The sequence below is a fragment of the Erinaceus europaeus genome, chromosome 20, assembly GCF_950295315.1.
Source record: "Erinaceus europaeus chromosome 20, mEriEur2.1, whole genome shotgun sequence".
Taxonomy (NCBI): Eukaryota; Metazoa; Chordata; class Mammalia; order Eulipotyphla; family Erinaceidae; genus Erinaceus; species Erinaceus europaeus.
The window spans coordinates 56,546,914-56,568,179 of NC_080181.1; the positions used below are offsets into that span (position 1 = coordinate 56,546,914).

At 48.0% G+C, this 21,266-nt stretch overlaps 2 protein-coding genes across 3 annotated transcripts in view; one reads left to right on the top strand and one right to left on the bottom strand.

Moving 5' to 3' along the window:
* ZNF774 (zinc finger protein 774) overlaps positions 1-21,266 on the top strand; it is a 58,611-nt gene that overhangs the window by 5,612 nt on the left and 31,733 nt on the right. The gene's annotated exons all lie outside the window — the stretch shown is intronic.
* ZSCAN2 (zinc finger and SCAN domain containing 2) lies at positions 462-10,169 on the bottom strand. Of its 2 annotated transcripts, none has more exons than XM_007539456.3 (3): positions 10,050-10,169; positions 8,082-8,579; positions 462-2,593 (listed from the first exon to the last, which is right to left on the bottom strand). In XM_007539456.3, the coding sequence occupies exons 2-3, from the start codon at positions 8,491-8,493 to the stop codon at positions 1,152-1,154; spliced, it is 1,854 nt and encodes a 617-aa protein (XP_007539518.1). In that variant the 5' UTR covers positions 8,494-8,579; positions 10,050-10,169; the 3' UTR covers positions 462-1,151. The 2 variants fall into 2 exon arrangements, with proteins under 2 accessions (XP_007539518.1, XP_060035461.1); XM_060179478.1 differs by having other exon boundaries at positions 8,034-8,579.

Below are 21,266 nucleotides of genomic sequence, written 5' to 3' on the forward strand. Positions count from 1 at the left end.
GGCTGGCTCAGCACAGGTCAGTAAGGAGAGACGAGAGCAGGCGCACAGACTCCTGTCTATAAAGGTGTATTTCTCTGGCGGCTGGCTCAGCACAGGTCAGTAAGGAGAGACGAGAGCAAGCGCACAGACTCCTGTCTATAAAGGTGTATTTCTCTGGCGGCTGGCTCAGCACAGGTCAGTAAGGAGAGACGAGAGCAGGCGCACAGACTCCTGTCTATAAAGGTGTATTTCTCTGGCGGCTGGCTCAGCACAGGTCAGTAAGGAGAGACGAGAGCAGGCGCACAGACTCCTGTCTATAAAGGTGTATTTCTCTGGCGGCTGGCTCAGCACAGGTCAGTAAGGAGAGACGAGAGCAGGCGCACAGACTCCTGTCTATAAAGATGTATTTCTCTGGCGGCTGGCTCAGCACAGGTCAGTAAGGAGAGATGAGAGCAGGCGCACAGACTCCTGTCTATAAAGATGTATTTCTCTGGCGGCTGGCTCAGCACAGGTCAGTAAGGAGAGATGAGAGCAGGCGCACAGACTCCTGTCTATCGCTTCGCTGGAAGAGCCTGTTCAGCTCTCACTGACGGCAGGCTACTGGGACACCACTCCCTCCCTCCCATTTCAGTGCTCCTGACACTGCAGAAACACTAGGAAAAGCCTCCCCCACCCGTTCCCCTGAAATCAAAGCCCCTTCGGGACACGACGCCTGATATGACAGGGCTTGGACCAGCAACAGCTCAGGGTGGAGGCGCCGTGACCCCACACAGTGGTTGCTGAACAGCCCACCCACACCAATAAGTATCTGGTACTTCAGCCTGGGCTCTGAGACATTCTCCCTTCTGTTCTACCTAGAGAAACACTTCCCCTATCCTAGCAAAGAGGAAAGTGAGACAGAGAATTTGGAGGGCGGGGGCAAGTGAGGTTATGAAATGTAAGAGAAAAAAAAAAGAGACCTAGATTTCCATCCTTCCTTCTATTCCCATCCTCTGTCCTCTGGGTTTGAGTCCCCTGAACAGAGGGGATCCTACCAATGGCATGAGCAGGGGTCAAATGCTGGCAAAAGTCCTCCAAGAGCATCTGTGGAGAATAAAATAAGACTTCTCCATGTGGGTGGCAGCATGTCAGCTCCCTCTCCTGGGCCCGACCCTCACTTTCCCTCTGCCATTTCAATAAAGTTTTTCTTTCGTGTGAGTTCTCTGGTGTGTGATGAAATTGGAGCTGTTGCTGAAGCCTTTGCCACACTCGGGGCACTTGTAGGGCTTCTCCCCCGTGTGGATGCGCTGGTGGATGATGAGGACCGAGTTCCAGCTGAAGCCCTTCCCACACTCGGGACACCTGTAGGGCTTGTCTCCCAAGTGGGCCCGCTGGTGCATGACCAGGACGGAGCCCTGGCTGAAGCTCTTGCCGCACATGAGGCACTTGTAGGGCTTCTCGCCCGTGTGCGTCCTCTGGTGCACCACCAGCTGCGAGCGCTGGCCGAAGCACTTTCCGCACTCACTGCACTCATAGGGCTTCTCGCCCGTGTGGATCCTCTGGTGTTTGATGAGGTTGGAGCTCCAGCTGAAGCTCTCCCCGCATGTGGGGCACTCATAGGGCTTCTCCCCCGTATGCATTCCCTGGTGCGCGATGAGGCTGGAGCTCTTGCTGAAGCTCTTCCCACACACCCCGCACTTGTAGGGCTTCTCCAGCAGGTGTGTCCTCCGGTGTGTGGCCAGGTTGGAGCTGCGACTGAAGCTCTTGCCACACTCACTGCACTGGTAGGGCTTCTCCCCTGTGTGCGTCCTGCGGTGGGTGATGAGGGCCGAGCTCTGGCTGAAGCGCTGCCCGCAGTCTGCACACTCGTAGGGCTTCTCTCCGGTGTGGACCCTGTGGTGTCTGATGAGGTTGGAGTTGTAGCGGAAGCTCTCGCCACACTCCTTGCACTCGTAGGGCTTTTCTCCGGTGTGGATCCCCTGATGCGTGTTAAGGCTGGACCGGTTGCCGAAGCTCTTCCCACACTCGGGGCAGGAGTAGGGCTTCTCTCCGGTGTGGGTCCGCTGATGGGCGATGAGGTTGGGGCTCCTGCTAAAGCTCTTGCCGCACTCAGCACACTGAAAGGGCTTCTCCCCAGTGTGGATCCTCTGGTGGGTTATAAGGTTCGCGCTCCGACTAAAGCTCTTCCCACAGTCCCTGCACTTGTAAGGCTTCTCCCCAGTGTGCGTAGTCTGGTGTCTACTAAAGTTGGAACCATCACTAAAGCTTTTTCCACATTCATCACACTTGTAGGATTTCTCTCCCGTGTGGGTCCTCGCATGTGTGATGAGGTGGGATTTTCGGCTGAAAGCTTTTCCACACTGGGGGCATTCGTAGGGCTTCTCCCCCAGGTAGGTGCCCTGAAGGCCTATGAGCTGTCCGATTTCCCTGCTCGGTGAGGGCACGTCCCCACAGTCCTCTCCTGGAGCGTGTCTTCGAGGCTCCTCGGAGCTACTGTCTCTCTCCAGGTCCCTTCCCCAGTCAGGTGGCTGGGTACCTTTCCCTCCAGGCATGTCTGGACATGCTTGATGGCATTCAGTGTCTTCAAATATGTCTTGATTAAAGTTCTCCTCATTTTCACTCTGGATCTCAAAATCTGAAATAATGAAGAGAAGGTTACAATTTAGACCCAGCTTCCTATAACAGCAAGAAAAAGAAATCAATGGGAGATTTGAAGGAAAAACTAAAGCGGCTAGAGAATTCCTCAAAATTTTTGGGTCAAGGTTGTGGTGCGCCTGGTTGAGTCACATATTACAGGGCACAAGGACCTAGGCTTGAGCCCCTGGTCCCCACCTGCAGGGGGGAAGCTTTGCTAGTGGTGAAGCAGGGCTGCAGGTGTGTGTCTCTTTCCCTCTCTATCTTCCCCTTCCCTCTCAATTTCTGGCTGTCTCACTTTTAAAAAATATATATTTTATTTATTTATGAATGAAAAAGACGACAGAAAGAACCAAACATCACTCTGGTACATGTGCTGATGGGAATTAAACTTGAGGCCTCATGCTTGAGAGTCCAGTGCATTATCCACTGCACCACCTCCTGGACCACAATTTCTGGCTTTCTCTATCAATACATAAAGATAATAAAAATAAAAAATAAAAATCTGGCTCTCCTATCATTCTCATGAATAAATTCTTTAAAAATTTTTAAAAAGAATTCCTTAAAACTTGAAAAGATTAATTTATTATGTATTGGATTGAGACAGAAATCAAGAGGGTTGGGAGAGAGAGAGGAAGAGAAGGAAAGGGAGGGAGTGAGAGATAACAGTTATGCAAAGAAATCCTTCATATCTTTCACGCCTGAGGCATTGGGTTCAGTCCCCAGCACCACGTTAAGCCAGAGCTGAGCAGGGCTCTGGGGAAAGAAAAAACCAGTCTGCCTGGGCCATAGCCCGTAACAAACAAGCCAGACGCGGCCAAGCCGGAGAGCCAGAGAGCCAGAGGCCAGGTGCAGTGACACAGGAGCAGCCCCCACAGTGCTGGACTTCAGCCAGATTTCTGCTCCAGTTTATTTACTTATGGGAGAGAGCAGAGCACCGCCCCATCCCATTCAGTTCTGGAGACTGAATCTGGGGCCTCACACACAATCATGTGCTCCAGGAATCAGGGAGGTGGCTCCGTGGGTAGAGCACATACCTTCCAGGTGTGAGGCCTTGGGTTTGATCCCCGGCACCACATCAAAGTAACAACCAACAAAGTAACACCAACAACAGAGACAAGTGGAACCCCAGGACGGTGGTGCACTGCTCACTAGAGCAGTGCAAGGGCCCTGGGCCAGCAGCAGCATCTGGAAATTTATTTATTCATGAGAAAGGAGAGAAAGAACCAGACGTCACTCTGGCACAGGTGCTGCCGAGGATTGAGCTCAGGACCTCATGGGTGAGAATCCAATGCTTTATCCACTGTGCCACCTCCCGGACCACAATACTTATGTTCAAAACTAACAAATTCTGTATAAGTACCGCGTGCTAACCGACTGCGCCACTGGAGCTCCACTAACAAATTCCTGAGCTCAAGGTCCTCTTTGCTGCCCTCAGACTGTCAGCAGTTTCTTTTAGGTAATGGGGCTCCCATGATAAAACATAAGACATTCTGAGAGGTATGGTTTGGCTACCAACTAATGAAATTTGAGATAGTACGATGATTTACAAGGACAACTATTTTATTTTCAGTCTTGTCTTGAAAAAATCTGGGCTGTCGTTTCTTAAATTGGGGGGCGGTTCTATATTGGTAATTTCTGGCAAGCGACAGAGATAAACTGCCTTCCACAAATGGCTTTTTAAAAATATTTATTTATTCCCTTTTGTTGCCCTTGTTGTTTTATTATTGTAGTTACTGATGTTGCCGTTGTTGGATAGGACAGAGAGAAATGGAGAGAAGAGGGGAAGACAGAGGGGGAGAGAAAGACACCTGCAGACCTGCTTCACCGCCTGTGAAGTGACTCCCCTGCAGGTGGGGAGCCGGGGGCTCGAACCGGGATCTTTCATGCCTGAGGCATTGGGTTCAATCCCCAGCACCACCATAAGTCAGAGCTGAGCAGTGTTCTGGTGTTTCTGTGTGTGTCTCTCTCAAAAATAAATATTAAAAAAAAAAAGAACTTCACCTGTGCAGGTGTTTCCCTGTGGTAGCCAGGGACTCAAACCCAGTACCTGTGCATGGTAAAGGGTGCACTTTAAAGGTGAACTGTCTTACCCCCCCCCCCCAGAGGGTCATGTATAGTTCCACTGCTCCCAGGTCAACTTCTTCATTATTTCAGGGAGGGGGAGAGAGAGAGAGAGAGAGAGAGAGAGAGAGAGAGGAGAGAGAGATAACAGTCCCACTAGCCATGGACCACCCACAGAGCTTCTCCTCTTGCCATGATCCTCCCATGTTGTACTGGGGTTCAAACCTGGGGTCTCATGCATGGAGGGCACTTGCTCATTATAATGTGAGCTATCTCCAGCCCCAGATTTTATAAATATATATTTTATTGTCACCGGAGTTATCACTGGGACTTGGTGACTTCACAACAAATTCACCATTCCTGTCAGCCTCCCTCCCCCTTTCTTGTTTTTGATAGAGACAGAAACTGAGAGGCGAGGGGAAGGTAAGAGAGGGAGAAAGAGAGATACCCACAGCATCGTTTCACTGCTCTGCAGGTGGGGACTAGGAGCTTGAACCAGGGTCCTTGCATGTGTCCTGTACTCCTGCACCTGGGACACCACCACCAGGCCCCCTAGCGGTTCCTTTCACGTGGTAAAGCACTCCCTCTACTGTGCGAGCTACTCCCTAGCCCGAGAGACTGTTAGTATTAGCTCTTTTCCGCATTTGTCCAGTCCCTTCCTTTTCCCTGTTGTCCCCACCTCAGCCAGACCCTATCATCATGCACCAGCTCTCTAGGTGACTTGCGGGCTGCTGGAGCCCCTCCTGGCTTTAAGGAAACCCACATCCTGTCGCCAAATGCAGCTTCCTCCATGCCCCGTGGGCTGTGGCTCAAGAACCTGCTAAATGGCGTATCGCACCAAAGTAAAAGACTCTGGGGAGAATACAGGCCCAAGAAGGATGACAGAGGACCTAGTGGGGGTTGTATTGTTATATGGGAAACTGGGGAATGTTATGCATGTGCAAACTATTGTATTTACTGTTGAATGTAAAATATTAATTCCCCAATAAAGAAATAAAAAAAAAAAGAACCTGCTAAAGCCAATGACATTCAGTCCAAGCCTCTGCCCACTCTTCCTGCCACTCTGCCACATCCTAAACACTCTCAGGAGTCGGGCAGTAGCGCAGTGGGTTAAGCGCAGGTGGCACAAAGTGCAAGGACCGGCATAAAGATCCCGGTTCGAGCCCCCGGCTCCCCACCTTCAGGGAAGTCGCTTCACAGGCGGTGAAGCAGGTCTGCAGGTGTCTGTCTTTCTCTCCCCCTCTGTCTTCCCCTCCTCTTTCCATTTCTCTCTGTCCTATCCAACAACAACATCAATAACAATAGCTACAACAATAAAACAAGGGCAACAAAAGGGAATAAATATTTTTTAAAAAAGAAAAAGAAAAAAGTTGGTCAGGAGTGGTAAAGCCCCAACAACAACAAAAGTGATTATTCTTTTAATTTTTAATATTTATTTATTTTCCCTTTTGTTGCCCTTGTTTTTCTGTTATTGTTGTTGTAGTTATTGTTGTTGCTGTCGTCATTGTTAGATAAACAGAGAGAAATGGAGAGAGGAGGGGAAGACAGAGGGGGGAGAGAAAGATAGACACCTGCAGACCTGCTTCACCACCTGTGAAGCGACTCCCCTGCAGGTGGGGAGCCGGGGGCTCGAACCCTTGAGCTTTGCGCCACGTGCGCTTAACCCGTTGAGCTACCGCCTGACTCACAAAAGTGATTATTCTTATGATGTCATAAGCAATGAATAAATCAGGTAATCAATAGAGATTTTATGCTTTATAAAGTGAATCTGGGTGGGGGTAGCTAGCATAATGGTTATGCATCGAGATTCTCATGCCTGAGGCTCCAAAGTCCTAGGTTCAGTCCCTTGCAGCACCACAAGCCAGAGCTGAGCAGCACTCTGGTAGTAATAATAATAATAATTTAAAAGAGAGAGAGAGAGAAAAGAAAAGACATCACAGCATTGAAGCTTCCCTCCAATGTGGTGGCAGCCAGGTGCAAACCTGGGTTATATGCGTGGTAAAGCAGAACACTACCCAGATAAGCTATTTTGCCAGCCTACAGTCATCAGTTTTAAAAATAGGATTGTTGGGGGTCGGGCGGTGGCGCAGTGGGTTAAGCGCATGTGGTGCAAAGCACAGGGACCGGCGTAAGGATCCTGGTTTGAGCCCCTGGCTCCCCACCTGCAGGGGAGTGGCTTCACAGGTGGTGAAGCAGGTCTGCAGGTGTCTGTCTTTCTCTCCCCTTCTCTGTCTTCCCCTCCTCTCTCCATTTCTCTCTGTCCTATCCAACAACGAATTGTGTCAACAAGGGCAATAATAATAACCACAACGAATCTACAACAAGGGTGACAAAAGGGGGGGGGGAAATGGCCTCCAGGAGTGGTGGATTCATGGTGCAGGCACCGAGCCCAGCAATAACCCTGGAGGAGGAAAAAATAATAATAATAAAAAATAAAAATAGGATTGTTGAGAGTTGGGCAGTAGCACAGTGGGTTAAGTGCATGTGGCACCAAGCACAAGAACCTTCGTAAGGATCCCGGTTTGAGCCCCTGGCTCCCCACCTGCGGGCAGTTGCTTCACAGGTGGTGAAGCAGGTCTGCAGGTGTCTATCTTTCTCTTCCCCTCTGTCTTCCCCTCCTCTCACCATTTCTCTCTGTCCTATCCAACAACAACGACATCAATAACTACAACAATAAAACAACAAGGGCAACAAAAGGGAATAAGTAAATAAATATTTTTTAAAAATAGGATTGTTTGGGGGCCAGGAGATAGCTTGTCCAGTAAAGTGCACACTGTACCCTGCACAAAGACCTGGGTTCAAATCCACAGCTCTATGTGGGCATTACATGCACAGCAAGTGCTGCAGTGTCTCTCCTTTCACTCCCTCCCTTTCTGTCCTCTTATCTTTAAAGGGGACATAAGAGTCTGCTAGGAGCAATGGAATCATGTGGATGTGAAGCCCTAGCGAGACAAAAAATTAAACATACAAAAACATCCTCAGAACCAGAATTGTTTTTTCTTTCCTTCCTTCCTTCCTTCCTTCCTTCCTTCCTTCCTTCCTTCCTTTCTTTCTACTTTGTGGAATGTCAAACATTGGGATATAATGTCAAATATGCTTACTGCACAACCAAGCGAAGACAGTAAGACACTGGGGTGGTGGAGAGGGTCTTCAGCCCCTCCTCTCAAGCCTCTGTGAGCTCAGATTCACACTGAAGACACCTTGTGTCTTGTGCACACGCAGCTGCGGGAATGGTTCTAAGTCCTCTCCCACTTAGAATTCCAGAAGTGCCGCTGTTCACACAGCACCAAGGGTGACGACGAGGTGCAGAGTACAGGGGTGGGGCTGTGGGGCTGCCCCACCCCTACCTGCCACCCTTTTCTCCAGCTGCTACCCACCTCCCTGGAGTGCACTCCTGCCCCCTCCCTGGTGGTTCTGCCTCTCACCGCTGCTGCACCGAAGGCTCTGCGTCAAGTCTTTCACCAGGGCGGCGGCCTCCTCACTGCTCTCAGGCCGATGCTCTTGCAGCCAGGCCTGGATTTCCTTGGGCAGCAGGGTCAGCATCTGCTCCTTGGTGTGCACCTCAGGCCGAAGCCAGCGCCGGCAGAGCTCTCTGAGGCGGCCAAGTGCGCCCTGCGGAGCCCCTGCCGCCTCCTCATAGGGCCTGCCCTTTCCGGGGTCCTGGGAAAAGGGCTCAGACTCAGGACCGTCCTCCTGCAAGACAGCCTCCTGCACCCAGGAGTCACCCTCCAGGGTCACGGTGGTGACCTCCTCCTCCTCTGGGTCCTTGTCCTCTAGACGTGCCTGGACCAACGGGCTCAGAGGAGCGGCCATACTTGGCACCTTCGCAGCAGCCATCCTTCACTTTCTTGCAGCAATCACGTGGCCCTCTCCAGCCAGATACCCTGAGAAGACACCCCCCTCTCAACTTTCAACAAATGGTTCTGCCAAAAAAAAAAAAAAAAACAAAGAAAATCACAATTATAAGCAAGCTGTCCTAAAAAAAAACTAAGTCTGGGGGCTGGGCAGTAGTGCACTAGATTAAGTGCAAATAGTGCAAAGTTTAGGTACCTACACAAGTCTCCCCACCTGAGGGGGGCCTCACAGGAGGTGAAGCAGGTCTGCAGGTGTCTGTCTTTCTCCTCCCTATCTCCCCTCCTCTCTCCATTTCTCTCTGTCCTGTAATATATATAGAATGGCCACAGAAGTGGTGGATTCATAGTGCAGACACTGAGCCCTAGAAATAACCCTGGAGGCAAAACAAACAAACAAAAAAACAATCTGACACAGCAGCCCAGATCAGGCCAAGTTACATCTGAGAAATCAACATGTTTCTGGTCCTTCTCAAAGAAAACATGGCTTATTCCCAAAAACATTTTTCTGTGTGACAAAGAAATTAAGAACAAGCACCAAAAATACAGAATTCCCCCCCCTCCAATAAAAGCATGAGTATTAGAAAGTAAAAGCCCAAATTTATAAGAACTTAGGACTATCTGACTGTCCTAAATCATTTCAGGCTGGCTGTAGAGACCTTGACCTCAAATAGAAGTCACTTAACCTCAGTGACCATCTGATACTCAGAGATAATGAAATCCACACTTATCTTGTGGGGACACGTAGGAATTAGTGGCATGTCGGGTGTAAAGGCACTTAGTCTTGCTGCAGGAAAGCAGTATCCCAACTACACATCACCACACTTCAAAATATGCAGTTAAAAAAACCGACATTTTATTGGGGTCTGGGGTAGTGTTTATTTGCAAAGATATGCAACCACTGCATATGTAGTTTCCAGTAGTAAAAAAGAAATGATCCCTACAAATCCAGTGGCAGATTTGATAAGTTATAGTGCGTCCATATGGCGGTATTTATAATAATGGCTATTTTTAGGGGCAGGCATTGACTGCGGAGAGGCTAAAGAAGCCTTGGGGTCGGGGGGCTGGAAATAAATGTTCTCTATCTGATGTGACGATGAGATTTAAGAGTTGTGGTTCATAATGTATTGATTTTTAAATGTCGACTGTTAGTCACTCATGATTTATGATCACCCTCGTGAAATTAACATAATGGTTAAAAACAAATCAGCAAGGCAGAGAAACTCCCTTTAAAAGCGAACACACGCTGGAGGCTGGGGGATCTAAATGGAAACTACGAAAGGCCGAGCACATTTTAGCGTTCATTACTGCATCCTAAAGACCACCTTTCTTAAAGTGGGGCAAATGGAAAAAAGCATTCTAACAAGAACAGCACACGAGCGTGCTGGGGACCCGAGGCTGCTGCGTGCAGGTGGCGGCCCCCAGCCGCAGGGTCCCCGCGGGGGCGGTGCGCGGGGCCCGGGAGCGGGGCGACCCCAGCGCCCGGCCCTCCCCCGGCAGGCTCCCCGGCCTGCGCGGCCCCGGCCTTCCGCCCCGGCTCACCTCTCGGAGCCCGGCCCTGCAGGAGGCTCCGCGGCTGAAAGCGCCCGGCTCCGCCGCCCCCTCGCACTCTCCACCTCTTCGGCCCGCGGGGCGCCGAGAACAATGGACGGGGAGGCCCGCCCCCCGCCACGCTCATTGGCCACCGAAGACGGCCCCCGGAGACCCCGCCTTCTGATTGGCGGGAGCGGAGCCCCGTCCCGCTGCCGAGCGAGGTTGGGTCTAGGGCATTGTGGGAGTTGTAGTCCGCCGAGGTTCCGCGAACTCAGAAGGGGGAGGGTTAGGGGGGACCTGGGGCAGCGCGCGCGGCCAGAAGCTGGAGGCTCTGGACCCCAGTGCTGGAAACATCTATGACCTCTAGATATAGGGCCAACTCACTTAATTGATTTTTAAAAAAATATTTATTTATTCCCTTTCGTTGCCCTTGTTTTATTGTTGTAGTTATTATTAATGTCGTTGTTGTTGGATATTATTGTTGTTGATGTCGCTCGTTGTTGGATAGGACAGAGAGAAATGGAGAGAGGAGGGGAAGACAGAGAGGGGGAGAGAAAGACAGACACCTGAAGACCTGCTTCACCACCAGTGAAGCGACTCCCCTGCAGGTGGGGAGCGGGTAGTCGGGGGCTCAAACCAGGATCCTTGCGATTTGCGCCACGTGCACTTAACCCGCTGCGCTACCGCCCATTGATTTTTTTTTAAATAAAAATTAATTCTGAAAGAGGGAGAGAAGCACCAGCGAGAGCATCACTGTAGCATATGCCACAGAGAGGATGGAACTCCAGACCTCATCATGTGCGTCGGTTGTTGTATCCACCTCACAACCTCCAGGGACACTTAATTAATTAATTAGTAATTAATCAGAAAGGGAGATCCAGAGCATCACTCAGGTACATGCAGTGCCAGGGATCAAACTCGGGACCCTGTGCTGCAAGTCTTGCAAGTTCTGTTCCACCTCGGGTCACTCTTCTTTTAAACTAATGAGAGTGCAATCATTTCTCTAAGCCATTTCATTCTCATATATGCCTATAAAACGTAGACGCTGGGAGGGTGGACTAGAAAGTCCTTTTCAGCTGTGAGCTGTGTACCTAGTGGTCTCTTCCCTGGCCTCTCAAAGCAAAGCAGGGGAGCAGGACAGGACTGTGCAGGAGAGCAGCCCCCCCCCCCCATAGGTACCTGGTCAGCACTCACCTTTGTCACTGGACTTATTTATAGAGACACAGGAATTAAGAAGGAAGGAAGAGATAGGAGAGAGAGAAATAGAGAAACTTGCAGCACTGCTTCACCACTCAAGAAGCATCCCCTTTGGAGATAGGGACGGAGGCTTGGGCACGGTGTGTGTGCGCTCAACCAGATGAGCCACTGCCTGGCCCATGCCTTCTCATCTTTTAAACTGAATTTACTTGTAAGAATGTTTTATATACTAAAAATAAATTATTCCTGGCCAGAGGAGATAGATAGCATAATGCTTATGCAAAGAGACTCTCATGCCTGAGGCTACAAGGTCCCAGGTTCAACTCCCCTCATAGCACCATAAGCTAGAGCTGAGCAATGCTCTCGTAAAAGAAACAAAAAATTAAGAAGGATGTGATTCCTTTGCCATAGAAGTTTGTATTATTTTTCTCAGTATTCTGTTTATTTGTCCTTGATTTTTATTTTTTAAAGTAATGTATTTATAAATAAGGGGGATAGCAGGAGAAAGTACAGAGCAGGGGCCAGGTGGTGGTGCACCTGGTTGAGTGCACATGTTACAGTGCACAAGGACTCAGGTTCAAGTCCCCAGTCCCCATCTGCAGAAGGAAAGCTTCACAGGTGGTGAAGTAGGGCTGTAGGTGTCTCTCTGTCCCTCTCCTCTATATCCCACTTCTTCTCAGTTCCTGGCTGTCTCTATCAACAACAAAAAAAAGATAATAAAAATTTTTAAAAAATAACCCACAGTACTAGAGTATTACTCTGGTGCATGAGCTGTTGGAGTTGAACTCTAAGTCTCATGCTTGAGAGTCTAGCACTTTACCCACTCCTGGACCACTGCTTTTCATTTTTTTTAGTACACTGGTAAAGTGCACATACTGCCATGCCTGGTGACCATGGTTTGAGCCCCAAGCCACCATATGGGAGGACTTTCAGGGGAACATCCTCCCACACATATACACACACACACATATACACACACACACATACACACACACACACACACACACACACACACACACCTTAATCCAAGGTACTTCTGTAAATGCAGGAATATGAAAAAAAAAAAAATCACAACACTTGGGATGCAAGAAAACAAGAGTTTTATTTATTGGCACCAGAATCAGCTCATGTAATCCAGCGTTGGCTGTATAGTGGTAAGCATAGCGGCCTTCCAGAATCAGCTCATGCCAAAAATTCCTAAGCCCTGGGAGTCGTGCAGTAGTGCAGCGGGTTAAGTGCACGTGGCACGTGGCGCAAAGCGCAAGGACCGACCTAAGGATCCCGGTTCAAGCCCCCGGCTCCCCACCTGCAGAGGGGAGTCACTTCACAGGTGGTGAAGCAGGTCTGCAGGTGTCTATCTTTCTCTCCCCCTCTCTATCTTCCCCTCCTCTCTCCATTTCTCTTCTATCCTATCCAACAATGACAACAATAAAACAATAAGGGCAACAAAAGGGAATAAATAAATATTTTTAAAAACCTTTAAAAAATTGTAGGCCCTGATACTCAGTAAAGTTTCTCTTTTATACAAAAAAGAAAAGTTGACAAATGATTCACCATTATGAATACAAGAACTAAGAGGTGGACAGAGGCCATAAAAGGTCAAAAGCTGCCAGGGCTTTTACAAACACCGGAAGCTAGAGGTTTGAGGTTTGTGGTTAGCTTAAAGGAGTCTGGTACAAGTAGTTGCCATTAATTTCTGTACACTACTTCACTTCCTCCCCATTGGAATAAGAGGGCAAGAAGGGTGACTTTTCTAGTTGAGCAAAGCCTTGTTTTTGCAAGTAATGTTGCTGAGCCAGGGCCAGGAAGTGAAGATAGAGAAAGAACATCTGAATGTGCAGTGTTCTGGCCTTACCTGTTTGGGCAGAGTTGAGCAGTGTTCTGGGAAAATGATGATAAATGGGAAGTGTATGGAGGTTCTGTACAACTGGCTGAAAGAGAAGTGATTCTATCACTCCAGGATGAGTTTTCCATTTGTCTGTGTAAGATAACGATAGACAAAGAAATGGAGAGAGGCCCCAGCATCAGTGTCCCATGGTCTGTGGAGCTTCTCCAGGTCCAAGTGTCGCAGTGCTCCAGTTGTGGTGTCAGGGTTCACATGGTGTGAAGCACAAGGACTAGTGTAAGGATCCAGGTTTGAGCCCCTGGCTCCACTTCTGCAGGGGGGTTGCTTCACAAGCTAAGCAGGTCAGCAGGTGTCTGTCTTTCTCGCCCCCTCTCTGTCTTCCCCATCTCTCTCCATTTCTCTCTGTCCTATCCAACAACAACAGCCATGACAACAATAACAATAACAACTACAACAAGCGCCAACAAGGGCAACAAAATGGGAAAAATGGCCTCCAGGAGCGGTGGATTTGTAGTGCAGGCACCGAGCCCCAGTGATAACCTTGGGTGCAATTAAAAAAAAAAAGTTGTGGGACCTCAAAGCCTCAGGCAAGAAAGTCTTTTTGCATAGTCAGTGTGCTATCTCCCCTGCCCAATATCATCTGTTTAAATTACAGAGCAGTACTTCATTGAATATATCTTCAATATTTTTTTTTTTCCTTTTTAACCAGAGCACTGCTCAGCTCCAGCTTATGATGGTGTGGGGGATTGAACCTGGGACTTTGGAGCCTCAGGCATGAGAGTCTCTTTGCATAACTGTTATGCTATCTATCCCCACTCCTATCCCATAACTTTCTTTACCCATCCATCGGTTGCTGGGCATTTAGGCTGCTTCCACTCCTTGACTATTATGAATGATGCTGCTATGAACACAGGGGTGCATATGTCCCTTCAAACTAGTGTCTGTATGTCCTTTGGGTAAATGACCAAGAGTGGGATTGTTATGATTCCATTTTCATTTGGTGGAACCCTCTGGGCTGTTCTTCACAGGGCTGCCCCAGTGCATTTTTATCAACAGTGTAACAGAGTTCCTGTTCCTCCACAGCCTCATCAACACTTGTCATTTCCTGTTTTGATGATGTGGGCCATTCTCACAGGTGTTCACAGATGGTGGAGGGGTGCTGTGCTGTCCTGTGCTGTCTCTCCCCCCTATCTTTCTCTCTGAAGAAAAATAAATAAGTAAACAAAAAACTGCCTGGGAACATGGACTAGCACCTATGAGGGACCCAGGTACTACTAAAAAAAAAAAAAAAAAAAAAAAAAAAAAGACCTGGTTAACTTGTTCACGTGCATGTATCTGTGTGACCGAGCTCTTGGGAGCACGAGTGCATCGGGCAAGTCTGAGGCGCTGCACCGCTCCCTGGGACTGGCGCTGCCTGGGCTCTGCAGGGCTCATGCCAGCCCTCGACAGTTTGCCGAGCAGGAGCTCCGGGGCTTGACCGGCCTGTCTCTGAACCTCAGCCGGATGTGGTGCAGACTTTCAGGGCCCGCACTGAGCTTCTCCTCTTCCCGTGGTCAGCTGACTGTTCTAGAGATCGCTTCTTCCTGTGCACTCTAGAGCTCAGGCTGTGTGTGTGTGTGTGTGTGTGTGTGTGTGTGTGTGTGTGTGTGTATTAAAACGCCTTCCTCTCTCTTCCTTCCCATCTTTATTATTGCTCTTTACTTGCAATTGCTCAGAGAGACATGGAGATAGTGGAGCTAAGTTCTTCTCAAACCCGCATCAAGCTTGCCTTTGGCTCCGCTCCCGCTCTCATCTGGCAGCACCCCCAACCCCCACTGGGGCCGCCTCAAGGTCATTCTGTGCAGCCCAGGGCATCCTGTCTCTTCCCAGAAAGATCCGTGAATAGAGCAGTTCATAACAGGGCATGAGAAAGGCTAGGGGTTATAAATCTATTCTCCTGCTCCCTCTTGGCAGGAAGGGACTGGAGCAGGCCAGGCCAGCCCACAACCCTCCTGGAAGAGGAAGCCTGAGCAGAGCCCCAGTGCAGGGCAAGGCCCAGAGGCCCAGTGCCCTCCGCTGTCACACTGCACAGGAAATAGCAACCTTTCATAAAAACAGCAAGGCAGAATAGAAGAAACAAATGAACCAGGAAAAGATACTGGTCCTGGGGGTATGTGTGAAATATTTCCATTTAAAAAGTCCTGCCCCAAACTCATTTTCCTCCCCTCTCCTCCCCTCCCCTCCCCTCCTCCTCCCCTCTCCTCTCCTTTTCTTTTCCTTTCTTTTTAAGCCAGAGGAGCTCAGTGGTGGTACTGAGAACTGAAGCTGGGCTCTTCTTAGGGCCTTGGGCATGAAAGCCTCTCTGCACATGCTCTCTCCTCAGCCCCCAACTCCTTTTCTAGGTGTGTGTCTATGACACTTCCTTTCACAGCTGCTCAGTGATAATTCCTGGGACTGAATTTCTCTCCTCTCTTTAATATTGTAATTTCCCTGGTCTCCTGCTCCTCTTCAGTCTTCTTATTTTCCCTCTACTCCTTCTCTCATGTGCAAGGTACCAGCACCACACACACACGCAAAATAACTGCCTTGTGACAACCACAGTGTTGTAAAACATTTCCTCAATAAAAATGAATTTAAGTAAAAGGAACGGTCAGGGTTAGAGGGTTAGGTGTGCCCACTTTGCCAGCACACGTCCCAAGTTGGAACCCAGCTCCCACATGGAATGTTCTATGGCACCAGAGGAAGCCCTGAGGCTGTGATTTCATTCCCTTTCTCTGTTTTGTCTGTCTGTTTATCTGAATGGGAAAAAAAAAAGTGACCTGGAGTGCTGAAGTTATCCCTGCCTGAGGCCCCATTTCCACCTATAATAATAATAATATAAAAAAAAGGAAGCTCAAGGACCGGCATCCCGGTTCGAGCCCCTGGCTCCCCACCTGTGGGGTGGGTGGGTGGGTGTGTCACTTCACAAGTGGTGAAGCAGGTCTGCAGGTCTGTCTTTCTCTCCCCCTCTCTGTCTTCCCCTCCTCTCTCCATTTCTCTCTGCCCTATCCAGCAACAACATCATCAATAACAACAACAATAATAACAACAATAATAACAACAACAATAAAACAGCAAGGGCAACAAAAGGGAATGAATAAATAAATAAGAAAACAAAAATAAATAAAAAGGACCTGTCTATACTCTCTTCTCAGTTTTGCTATGAATCTAAAACTGCTCCAAAATATCTACAAGTTAAATTACATTAATATAGCATCGTATACCTTTTATATGCGGAAAAATGACTATTTCTTCAAAACAAAATAGCAGGGACTAGGAAACAACTGATCTGGTCGAACACACTTTACCATGTGTAAGAAGCAGGGTCCGAGTCCCTGCCCCCAGAAAGCTTCACGAGTGGAAGAGCAGGGCTGTGCCTCTCCTTTCTCTGTCTCCCTCTCTCTGTGTCTTACCCTCTATCATAAAAACAAAGTGGCCCACAAGGTGGAACAGTGGGTAAGGTGTTGGCCCCTCAAGCATGACATCCTGAGTTTGATCCCTGGAAATTCATATGCCAGAGTGACACTCTGACGCTGTCTCTCTCTCTAATAAACAAATAAATGAGTAAAATGAAAACAACAAAGTAATATATGCTTATTGTTGAAAACGGGAGAATACAGAAGAAGTGTTAATAAATAAGGGAGTCGGGCGGTAGCGCAGCGGGTTAAGCGCAGGTGGCTCGAAGCGCAAGGACCGGCGTAAGGATCCCGGTTCGAGCCCCCAGCTCCCCACCTGCAGGGGAGTCGCTTCACAGGCGGTGAAGCAGGTCTGCAGGTGTCTATCTTTCTCTCCCCCTCTCTGTCTTCCCCTGCTCTCTCCATTTCTCTCTGTCCTACCTAACAATGACAATATCAATAACAACAACAATAAAACAACAAGGGCAACAAAAGTGAATAAATAAATAAATGTTTAAAAAATAATAATGAATAAACACAATAATCTCACCATCCACTCTGACCTCTGTTATAGCTGTGGAGGGCTCACCCTCATCCTTTTTTCTCTTTTTTCATTTTTAAAACATTTAGAAATATTATTTATTTTATTTTATTTTTATCAGAGCACTGATTAGCTCTGGCTTATGGTGGTGCAGGGGATTGAACCTGAGACTTTGGAGCCTTAGGCATGAGAGTTCTTTGCATAATCATTATGCTATCTACCCCTGCCCTAAATATTTGTTTTTAGATTTTATTTACTTATGAGAAAGATAGGGGGAGAGAGAAAGAACCAGACATCACTCTGGCACATGTGCTGCCGGGGATTGAACTCGGGACCTCATGCTTGAGAGTCCAGAGTTTTACCACTGCCCCACCTCCTGGATCACACTAAAGATCTTTTTATCTTTATTGATTTATTGGATACAGACAGCCAGAAATTGAGAGGGAAGGGGGCGATAGAGAAGGAGAGAGACACCTGCAGCCCTGCTTCACCACTTGCAAAGCTTTCCCCCTGCAGGTGGGGACTGGGGGCTTGAACCTGGGTCCTTGTGCACTGCAACATGTGCGCTCAACCAAATGTGCCCGGTTGAGCCAGCCCCTCATCCTCTTTTCTCTGTGTATGAACCGCACCAACAGGAACTGTTTGTAGCACAGCTATTAATGATTCATTTTTTTCCAGAATAGGGTTGGGCCTATTAGAGCACAGGGTGTGCATGCCAAGGCCCCCGAGGCCACGGTCTCAAGCCCCAGCACCACTCCCTCCCTCCCTCCCTCATATTTCAGTGCTCCTGACACTTTCCAGGACACAAAAGGGTTTTTACCTTCAGATAGGAAAAGCCTCCCCTTCTCTCCCCTCATCCCCTCTTCCAAAATAAATGGAACCTTCCCTGACTTCTGGACTAGCACCCTTAGGATCCACCTTTCACCCTGGAGGCATGTAATACACAAGAAGTCCCAGGACCCTCTCACCCAAGGGACAAAAACCGCAGGCCTTTCGCTCCCAGGCATCCCAGGCTACTTCTGCATTTGCTTCTTACCACCGCAAGGTGTCACTCTTCGATAGCGTCCCCACCAAGGGTCCTGCATGTTCCCACCAAGGTGACTGTAGCCAGCTGGTCACACAGAGGCTGTGAGGTGCCTGGGAGAAGAGCCAGCTAGTCCAGGATGCTTTCCCGAGGCCCCAAGGTTTTGTTCTAGCGGCCAGCTGTCAGCTCCTGCCAGCCTCTCCCCCCCAGCCGGCCCCCAGCAGAGTGGATAGGGCTCACCTGCTCTCCTGGACCCAGAGCTGCACCCCAGGGTGGCTTCCCGGGACTCTCTTACCATCTCACCTGAAATACAGCTTCCGGGTCCCTGCCATCCGTGACGGTGGGCCTGATCGCTCCAGCCCCTCAAGGCAGCCCAGTTCTTCTCATCTCCCCTGGAGGAGGGGTAGGTACTCCAGCTGTAAGTCCCCCGGGAGAAGACTTTTGGGCATTCTTTAGTGGGCGAGTGAAAAAAGCAAGTCAGGAATTACATGTGAAGTAGAGCACCTGACATGTATGAATCTTCTGGGAACACGTTCCATAGTGCTGATCAGAAAATATGCACACAGTATGTGTTCTTGTGAGAGTTTATTTACTTTTTTTTTTCTGATCCATCTTCCTACTCTGTGTCTTTTAATAGGTGAATTCAGGCCATTGACATTTATTGATATCAAAGATTGAAGATATTTTAACGCCATTCTTGAAGAGTTTTAGAGTGTTTTGATATATGTCCTATTTGTGGTGGTCTGGTTGTTTATAGGAGACCTTTCAGAACTTCTTTCAGGGCAGGCTTGGTGATGGTTGCTTCCTTCAACTGTTGCTTGTCTGAGAAGGTTTTGATGCTTCCATCTAGTCTGAATGACAGTCTAGCAGGATATAGTATTCTTGGCTGAAAGCCTGTCTCATTGAGCACTCAATAGATATCTTGCCATTCTCTTCTGGCCTGTTGTGTTTGTATGGAGAAGTCTGCTGCTAATCTTATGGGTTTTCCTTTGTAGGTGACTCTTTGTTTTTCTCTTGCAGCCTTGAGGATCCTTTCTTTATCCTTATTCCTTTCCATTCTAAGTATGACATGTCTTGGTGTCTTTAGGTCTGGGTTAATTCTGTTTGGGACCCTCTGGACTTCTTGAATCTTTTTTTTAATATATAATTTATTTCTTTATTGGGGAATTAATGTTTTACATTCAACAGTAAATACAATAGTTTGTACATGCATAACATTCCCCAGATTCCCATTTAACAATACAACCCCCACTATGTCATTCATCATCTTTCATGGACCTGTATTCTCCCCATCCACCCACCCACCCCAGAGTCTTTTACTTTAGTGTAATACTCCAATTCCATTTCAGGTTCGACTTGTGTTTTCTTTTCTAATCTTGTTTTTCAACTTCGGGCTGAGAGAGAGATCATCCCATATTCATCCTTCTGTTTCTGACTTATTTCACTCAACATGATTTTTTCAAGGTCCATCCAAGATCGGCTGAAAACGGTGAAGTCACCATTTTTTTTTTTTTTTTTTTTTTTTTTTATTTAAGAAAGGATTAATTAACAAAACTATAGGGTAGGAGGGGTACAACTCCACACAATTCCCACCCCCCGATCTCCATATCCCACCCCCTCCCCCGATAGCTTTCCCATTCTCTATCCCTCTGGGAGCATGGACCCAGGGTCATTGAGGGTTGCAGAAGGTAGAAGGTCTGGCTTCTGTAATTGCTTCCTCGCTGAACATGGGCGTTGACTGGTCGGTCCATACTCCCAGTCTGCCTCTCTCTTTCCCTAGTAGGATGGGTCTCTGGGGAAGCTGAGCTCCAGGACACATTGGTGGTGTCTTCAATCCAGGGAAGTCTGGCCGGCATCCTGATGACACTTGGAACCTGGGAAGTCACCATTTTTTACAGCTGAGTAGTATTCCATTGTGTATATATACCACAACTTGCTCAGCCACTCATCTGTTGTTGGACACCTGGGTTGCTTCCAGGTTTTGGCTATTACAAATTGTGCTGCCAAGAACATATGTGTGCACAGATCTTTTTGGATGGATGTGTTGTGTTCCTTAGGATCTATCCCCAGGAGAGGAATTGCAGGGTCATAGGGTAGGTCCATTTCTAGCCTTCTGAGAGTTCTCCAGACTGTTCTCCACAGAGGTTGGACCAATTTATATTCCCACCAGCAGTGCAGGAGGGTTCCTTTGACCCCACACCCTTTCCAGCATTTGCTGCTGTTACCTTTTCTGATGTATGACATTCTCACAGGAGTGAAGTGGTATCTCATTGTTGTCTTTATTTGCATTTCTCTGACAATCAGAGACTTGGAGCATTTTTTCATGTGTTTCTCGGCCTTTTGGATCTCTTCTGTGGTGAATATTCTGTCCAAGTCCTCCCCCATTTTTGGATGGGGTTATTTGTTGTCTTGTTGTTGAGTCTGGCACGCTCTTTATATATGTTGGTTATTAAACTCTTATCTGATGTATGGCATGTAAAGATCTTCTCCCATTCTGTGAGGGGTCTCTTAGTTTGGGTAGTGGTTTCTTTTGCTGTGAAGAAGCTTTTTAATTTGATGTAGTCCCATAGGTTTATACTTGCCTTAGTCTTCCTTGTAATTGGATTCGTTTCATTGAAAATGTCTTTAAAATTTATGCGGAAAAAAGTTCTGCCAATATTTTCCTCTAAGTATCTGATAGTTTGTGGTCTAACATCCAAGTCCTTGATCCACTTGGAATTTACTTTTGTATTTGGTGAAATACAGTGATTCAGCTTCATTCTTCTGCATGTTTCAACCCATTGTTTCCAACACCATTTGTTGAAGAGACTCTGCTTTCCCCATGTAATAGTCTGGGCCCCTTTGTCAAAGATTAGATGACCATAGGTATGGGACCTCATTTCTGGGCTCTCAATTCTATTCCACTGGTCAGTGTGTCTGTTCATGTTCCAGTACCAAGCAGTTTTGATGACAATGGCCCTATAATACAGTTTGAAATCTGGGAGTGTGATGCCTCCGGTTCTGTTCTTTTTTCTCAAGATTGTTTTGGCAATTCTAGGTCTTTTCTGGTTCCAGATAAACATTTGTAGCATTTTTTCTATTCTCCTAAAAAATGTGCTTGGGATCTTGATGGGGATAGCATTAAATTTGTAGATGGCTCTGGGTAATATATTCATTTTGATGATGTTAATTCTACCAACCCATGAACATGGAATATCTTTCCACT

Coding starts and splice junctions, on each gene's coding strand:
- ZSCAN2 (XM_060179478.1), bottom strand. CDS start 8,493: ATGGCTGCTGCGAAGGTGCCAAGTATGGCCGCTCCTCTGAGCCCGTTG. Junction 2,594..8,033: donor CAGGAGTGCACTCCAGGGAG/GTGGGTAGCAGC, acceptor TCATTATTTCAG/ATTTTGAGATCCAGAGTGAA.